Source organism: Scyliorhinus canicula, chromosome 8 (assembly GCF_902713615.1).
Source record: "Scyliorhinus canicula chromosome 8, sScyCan1.1, whole genome shotgun sequence".
In the NCBI taxonomy this organism is placed as follows: Eukaryota; Metazoa; Chordata; class Chondrichthyes; order Carcharhiniformes; family Scyliorhinidae; genus Scyliorhinus; species Scyliorhinus canicula.
Window position 1 is genome coordinate 185622119 of NC_052153.1, and position 7519 is coordinate 185629637.

The following is a 7519-nucleotide window of genomic DNA, read 5'->3' on the forward strand; positions in this document are numbered from 1 at the left end:
CAAGTAGGCTGACATTAACACTGCAATGAAGTTACTGTGAAAAGCCCCTAGTCGCCGCACTCCGGCGCCTGTTCAGGTACACTGAGGGAGAATTCAGAATGTCCAGTTCACCTAACAAGCACGACTTTCGGGACTTGTGGGAGGAAACCGGAACACCCGGAGGAAACCCACGCAGACACGGGGAGAATGTGCAGACTCCGCATAGACAGTGACCCAAGCCGGGAATCGAACCTGGGACCCTGGCGCTGTGAAGCTACAGTGCTAACCACTGTGCTACCGTGCCACCCATAATTGTGTCTTCAGACCTACAGCAGTGGGGCTCACTCAGTTCAAGGGCAACAAATGCTGGTCTTGCCAGCAAGGCCCACATCCCATGAAAGCAAGATACAGCAAACGATAAGGAAGGCAAATGGAATGTTGGTTTTTATTGCACGGGAATGTAATATAAAAGTAGGGAAGTTTTGCTGTAGTTGTACAGAGCCTTAGTGAGACCACACCGTATATACATTTTGATCCCCTTATTCGAAAAAAGGCAGAATTGGAAGCAGTTCAGAGGAGGTTTATTCAACTCATGAATGGCTTATCCTGGGAAGAAAGATTGGGCAGGTTGGACACATACCGGTTGGAGTTCAGAAAAATGGAAGGTGATCTTACTGAAACGTGTAAGATCCTGAGGGGACTTGATAGAGCGGATACCAAGAGGATGTTTCCTCTAGTCAAAGAGTCGAGAACTAGAGGACACAGTTGAAAATAAGAGGCCTACCTTTTAAGACTGAGACGAGGAGAATCTTTTTTCTCTTGAGGGTTGTTACTCTGTGCAATGCTCTTTCCCAGAAGAGCAATGGAGGTTGGGCCATTGAATATATTCACGATAATGATACATAGGTTTTTGACAGACAAGGGAGGCGAGGGTAGTCAGGAAAGTGGAGTTGAGACCAGGACCAAATCGTGCATGATCTCTCTTATTGAAGGGTGGAGCAGGCTCGAAGGGCCGAATGGCCTACTGGTGCTCCTAAGACCTTTGTTGCTATGAAAGATTTTTTAAAAGGTACAAAAAAACAAAGGCAATGTCTTGGAAGGTACGGAGTCTACACAAGAGTGTGTGATAGTGATGCTACAGTGCCTGCGGTCCTTGAATTATGACTTAGATTTTGTAGTGTTAAAGAGGCTTATACCTATCAACACACAGCAATCGACAGGCAGGGAATGGTTAGCTGGGCATTCAAGACACGCACCACAATGTCTGGAACATAATGTCCTACCATATAATCTCCTAGAAGAGACAAATAAACAAGAGAAATCTCCCCCCCCCCCCAAGGCCAATAAGGTAAGAATGTAATGTGGAAAATTATTCTCCTGTTTCGGAGATCACATGGACCTTAGTCCAGCTGCATGCTGCTGTTACAGTGTCGCTCTCTGTTTATAGGAAGAAAGGCTTACATTTATGTCGCACCTTTCAAGATCCCACAGCACAAAATGACCAGGTAACCACTCCCCAGCTGATCTTCAAATCTCTCCCAGTGCTGCACAGAACCGCCTGGATCTTGCGGCTAATTCCTGGAGTGGAACATAAACTGTCAGCCACGTGACTGTTAAACTATCACCAACTGAACCACAACACGGTTACTGCCCTTCTAATACAGGGTGTCGAGTGGCTGTACAGTCGGATTTCAGAATCATGTAATGATACCATGCAGAAGCAGGCCATTCAGCCCATCCCGCCTGCTCTGGCTTTTTGGCTGAGCTATCAAATTAGTCCCACAACCCTCCTCACTCCCCTTGTTGCTAAAGGTTTCAAAGTCCCTTTGAGAAATCACTGTTGAATCTGCTTCCACCACCCTTTCAGGCAGTGCATTCCACATCTTAACTCGCTGTATCATTTTTATCAATCTTTTACCAATCACCGTAAATATGTGTCCCCTGGTTACCGCCCTGCCTGTCCCTGGAAACGGTTTCTCCTTAGATAGTCTATGGAAACAATTCATGATTGTGAACCTCTCTATCAAATATCCCTTATCCTTCTCTTTCCGGGGGAAAATAATCACAGCTCCTCGCAGTCTATCGTTGAAGTTTAAGTCTCCCATCCCTGGTACATTTCTAAGATCTTGACTTCCTTCCAAAAGTACCATGCCTAAAATTAAACACACTGCTTCAGCTGAGGCCTTTCTGGTGATGCATATTTCTTTTTGAACAGGTACAGAGTTGTCGTATCCTATCCCCCACAGAGTGAGGCTGAGCTGGAGCTGAAAGACGGCGACATTGTATTTGTGCACAAGAAGCGTGAGGACGGCTGGTTCAAGGGTACCCTGCAACGGAACGGAAAAACCGGACTCTTCCCTGGCAGCTTCGTGGAGAGCCTCTGAGGGGCCTTTATAACGCATGAGCACGCCATCGACATGAAGCACATACATACACACACACACAACAGTCTAAAGCACCAGTTATTGAGTGGAATATCCCCACCAAGAGCTGAAATGGAGATATAAGACTCCCTTCTTAATCTTCTGTCAGAAGAGGTCAGCTGCTTGGATTTTCATCTTTTGTGTGTTGAGTTTCCAGAGGTACAGCAACAGCACAGTGAATGTTCACCAGTGACACAGCTCCCAGTGGGTCCAGTTTGTGGTGGTTCTTTATGATTCAGTCTGTGCCTTTCACTGTCATTCAGTCTGTCATCAGCTCCTTTTGTTTCCCTCTTCACTGAATCACAAGCACCCCAGCTATTGTCTGGCAACATAATGGAATCAACTGTTTACAAAGAGGCTGTAATTAAGACAAAACTTTGTAACTTATTGGGTTAGAGTTTTTTTTTTAGTCCTTGATTCATCATGGAAGGTGAAAGTTCTATAATGTCAAATATTGAAAATTGTAATAATTTATAAGTGTTATTATCTATGAGGGGAAGCTGGATTCTCTCCTCATGCTTCAGTTCGACATAGTACCTCTTCTACACACATCCCTTTCAACTCCGTTACTGATCGCTGGTTTGGTGAATTTATTAAAAATTGTAAGCGAGGACTCGTACGGTCTCGTGATGTTCTCCGGTGGTTCTGTGTGTGGCGGCTGGTGTAGGTTTGTAATGGTGTTGACCTGTACTGTAAATTGCAGAGGTTTGGGACCTTGATTTGTAGTTTTGTACGGAGGACCCCCCCCCCCCCACCCCAAAAGAAAGTCATGACACTTAGAAAAACCTCGAGAAGAAAACTGTGAAGTGGTAGTTTAAGACTGGAAAACAAATTAATGAATGCGAGGGAGTCTCCACTCTGAAACCACCCATTCTTAATTCCTCTTGCCATTCAAAGCACGTTTGATTGTGACCAAGGCCGACTGTTTGTGGCTTGCACTGAAAAGTGGGCAGGATTGAAAAGCGTGATTCCCAGAACACCGGCAGGGGCTCCGTTACGGCCTGGTTGGCCCATGCTAAAAGCTGGCCTGTAGCTCGCTGACGTGCAGTTAGCCAGTGGCTTGCTGTCTACCTTGTCCCTGGTGGTTCAAATTGTGCAAGATGCCTGTATTCCAAATGGCTACATTGGCATTTGGAACCCACAAGCTCCCAGCTAACTATTCCAAGGTCTGACCTTGGGCTTACAGCTCAGAATCTTGTCCCCACACTGGTTGGCCATGTGTAATAGTGCAGGACCACTTTATTTTCTTAATTTCAAAAAATCTCTCTTCATTACAGTTTTCAGCTTAGATTGTTTTGGGCCTAGTCTATCCTACCGACTCGGGGCCCATTTCCAAGTGCTGTGCCTGAATGTTTTGGACCCGAGGTGCACGACTGGCACTGCAGGTCTTCAAATCTACATTGCACTTGGGAAGGAAGCAACGTACCAGTGCTTCTGGCATCATGTTGGCATAGTAGCGGGTGTGTTAGAGGCCTGCTTTAAACATTTGTTTCCCCATGGCCTGCCTGCACCCTGCTATAATGGGCACAAAACTTCCTTTTAAATATAATGATGTGACCAACCTTTCTTTGATGATTCCTTCAAAGACATACCCCACGCACAAAAAAAACGACTTGTGTGCTTGAACAAAATTAAATGTTGCATATCTTAACCTGGATTTTTCTTTTTTAAATGTGTGAAAACTGCCGTGGCTGCAGAGGCTGGCATCGGTACTCCCCTGCAGTGGACTGAAGCTATGTCTTGATAGATTCTGGCGTTTCACAGAGTAATTTTAGAATATTATGAGGGAGCAGTAAATCAAATCTTAAAACCTGAAATGTCGGATTTTTTCAAATCTGAAATGTGAGCTCGTGGGATTGTCTTTACGTGTCTATCTCATAAATAAAGCACCACCACTTTAGTAAATATATAATGTGAATGCACTTACCATTTTATCCTGTATGTGCTGAATGTGCGGAGAGAAGTTTGTGCGCACACACATACATACTTGCACGTGTATAATACATATGCACAATCACACCAGTACTACATTTCTTGTTGAACTTGCTACACACGGTATGCACATTTTCATTACTTTTTTGGGGAGTTGTGCGTTCTTCTGAAACTGAGAAAGAAACACATTCGTAATGTTGAACATTCACATTACTTGATGATTTCTGTGTGTCTTTGTGTAGGATACCTGTCTGGGAATACACAACCCCTTTCTTCTTCTTGTTTTAAGTCTGCAGGTTCATCATATTTCTTGATCCAGGGCCACACGTTTATTTTGGGCTGGATTTGTCTAATATAGTCAACGATAGCGTGAATTGCCTCCTGTTCTGTATCAATTCGTGTTTTTCAAACTGTGAGCACAGACCCTCCAAATATTGACACAGTCCTGGGGAGTGGTCACATACCTATCCTCTCACTTAGCAGCCATAGATACCACTGTGTTTGCCATGAAATTAAGAGATGTAGGAGTGTCTCTGTATGCTGCGTTCCATAATAAATCTATCCCCATGCTCAGTGAACTGTAGACCCATGAGAGCATGGACTCTACTTTCAACTACCTAGACCCTAAGCTCTGAAATTCCCTTTCCGAGCCTCACCGCCTCATACAAAATAGGAGCAGAAATAGGCCATCCGGCCCCTTGATCCAGCTCCACAATTTAATAAGATGGTTGATCTCTTTGTGTGGCAGGTTCTACATTCCCATCCCCAACCTATATTAACGACTTGGATACAGGGATAGAAGGGCCTATTGCCAAACGTGCAGATGACACTAAATTAGGTGGGACAGTAAGTTGCAAAGAGGAAATAAGAACCTTACAAATGGATATGGATAGGTGAGGAGAGTGGGCCAAAATGTGGCAGATGGAGTTTAATGTAGATAAGTGTCAGGTCATCCATTTTGGTTGGAAAGGCAATTTATTATCTAAATGGGGAGAGACTCTGGAGTGCTCTGATGGAGAGGGATCTGGGTGCCCTCATGTATGAGTCGCAGAAAACCAGCATGCAGGTGCAGCAGGTAATAAGAAAACGAATGGAATGTTGGCATTAATAGCTAAAGGAATAGAATATAACGGTAAGGAAGTGTTGTTGCAACTGTAGAAGGCATTAGTAAGACCGCACCTGGAGTATTGTGCACAGTTTTGGACCCCTTATTTGAGGAAAGATTTAGTGGCATTGGAGGCAGTTCAGAGGAGGTTCACTAGATTGATTCCCGAGTTGAGGGGTTTGTCGTATGAGGAGAGATTGAACAGTTTAGGCCTGTACTCTCTAGAGTTTAGAAGAATGAGGGGAGATCAAATCGAGGTACACAAGATGCTAAAAAGGTTTGGATAAAGTAGACATGCAGCAGATGCTTCCTCTTGTGGAGCATTCTAGAACGAGCGGTCATAGTCTCAGGACAGGGGGCAGCAAATTTAAAACGGAGTTGAGGAGAAACTACTTCTCCCAAAGGGTCATGAATCTGTGGAATTCGCTACCCCAGAGTACAGTGGATGCTGGGACAGTGAGTAAAGTTAAGGACGATTTAGACAGATTTTTAATAATAATAATAACCTTTTATTGTCAGAAGTATGAAGTTACTGTGAAAAGCCCCTAGTCGCCACATTCCGGCGCCTGTTCAGGTAAGCTGGTACGGGAATTGAACCCACGCTGCTGGCCTTGTTTTGCATTACAAACCAGCTGTCTAGCCCACTGAGCTAAACTAGCCCCTAATTAGACATTTTAATTAGAAAGGCCTAATTCTGCTCCTATATCTGCGGCTTATGGTTTAACCTTTGATTCCCTCACCTAACAAGAATCTACCTCCAACTTAAAAATGTTCAGAGACCCCGCTTCCACTGCCTTCTGAGTTCCAAAGTCGCACAACCCTCCAAGAGAAAAGGTTTCCCCTCACCTCTGTCCTAAAACGGTGACCCCTAAGTGCCCCCCTAGTTCTGGGCTCACCCACAAGATCCTTTCTACATCCACCATGCCGAGATCATTCGGGATCTTTTTTCTTAATCAAGTTACTCATTCTTCCCTTAAAACGCCTCTTAAATCTCACCTCTTTCACCAAGCTTTAATATCTCCTTTGTGGCACAGTGTTCATTTTTATACAGTCACGATCCTCTTGAGCGCTTTGGGACCTGTTTTGCTACACAAAAAGCCCTGTGTAAATGGTTGAACATATGGGACCTTTATGCATTTCCCACCAGCTGGGAAACCCATTGAATTGTGTGAAATGGTGTATTTACACTAACCCACACTGAATACACACATGACTGTGTGGCAAAATTTGGTTCCAACTCCATCTACAAGTTTGCTGACGATACGACCATAGTCGGCCGGATCTCGAATAACGACAAGTCAGAATACAGCAGGGAGTTTGAGAACCTAGTGGAGTGGTGCAGCGACAACAATCTATCCCACAATGCCAGCAAAACTAAAGAGCTGGTCATCGACTTCAGAAAGCAAAGTACTGTACACACCCTTGTCAGCATCTACGGGGCCGTGGTGGAGATGGTTAGTAGTTTCAAATTCTCGAGAAATCTGTCCTGGTCGACGCGACCATCATGAAAGCACAATAGCACCTATACTTCCTCAGGAAACTAAGGAAATTAGGCATGTCCACATTAACTCTTACCAACTTTTACAGATGCACTATAGAAAGCACCCTATCTGGCTGCATCACAGCCTGGTATGGCAACTGCTCGGCCCAAGATCGCAAGAAACTTCAGTGAGTCGTGAACACAGTCCGGTCCGTCACACGGACCTGCCTTCCATCCACTGACTCTATCTACACCTCCCGCTGCCTGGGGAAAGCGGGCAGCAGAATCAAAGACCCCTCCCACCCGGCTTACTCACTGTTCCAACTTCTCCCATCGGGCAGGAGATACAAAAGTCTGAGAACACGCATGAACAGACTCAAAAACAGCTTCTCCCCCATTGTTACCGGTCTCCTAAACGACCCTCTTATGGACTGACCTGATTAACACTACACCCCTGTATGCTTCATCTAATGTTGGTGTTATATAGTTACATTGTGCACCTTGTGTTGCCCTATTATGTATTTTATTTTATTTCCTTTTCTTTTCATGTACTTAATGATCTGTTGAGCTGCTCGCAGAAAAATACTTTTCACTGTACCT

At 44.7% G+C, this 7519-nt stretch overlaps 1 protein-coding gene across 6 annotated transcripts in view; it reads left to right on the forward strand.

Moving 5' to 3' along the window:
* Nucleotides 1–4311, forward strand: part of sh3rf1 (SH3 domain containing ring finger 1) — a 202360-nt gene extending 198049 nt beyond the window's left edge. For all 6 annotated transcript variants that reach the window (XM_038805836.1, XM_038805841.1, XM_038805840.1 and 3 more), the window contains one exon: nucleotides 2195–4311. In XM_038805836.1, the coding sequence (XP_038661764.1) occupies nucleotides 2195–2363 (169 nt within the window). In that variant the 3' untranslated portion in view covers nucleotides 2364–4311. The remainder of the gene's footprint in view (nucleotides 1–2194) is intronic.
* The last annotated feature ends 3208 nt before the right edge of the window (nucleotides 4312–7519 follow it).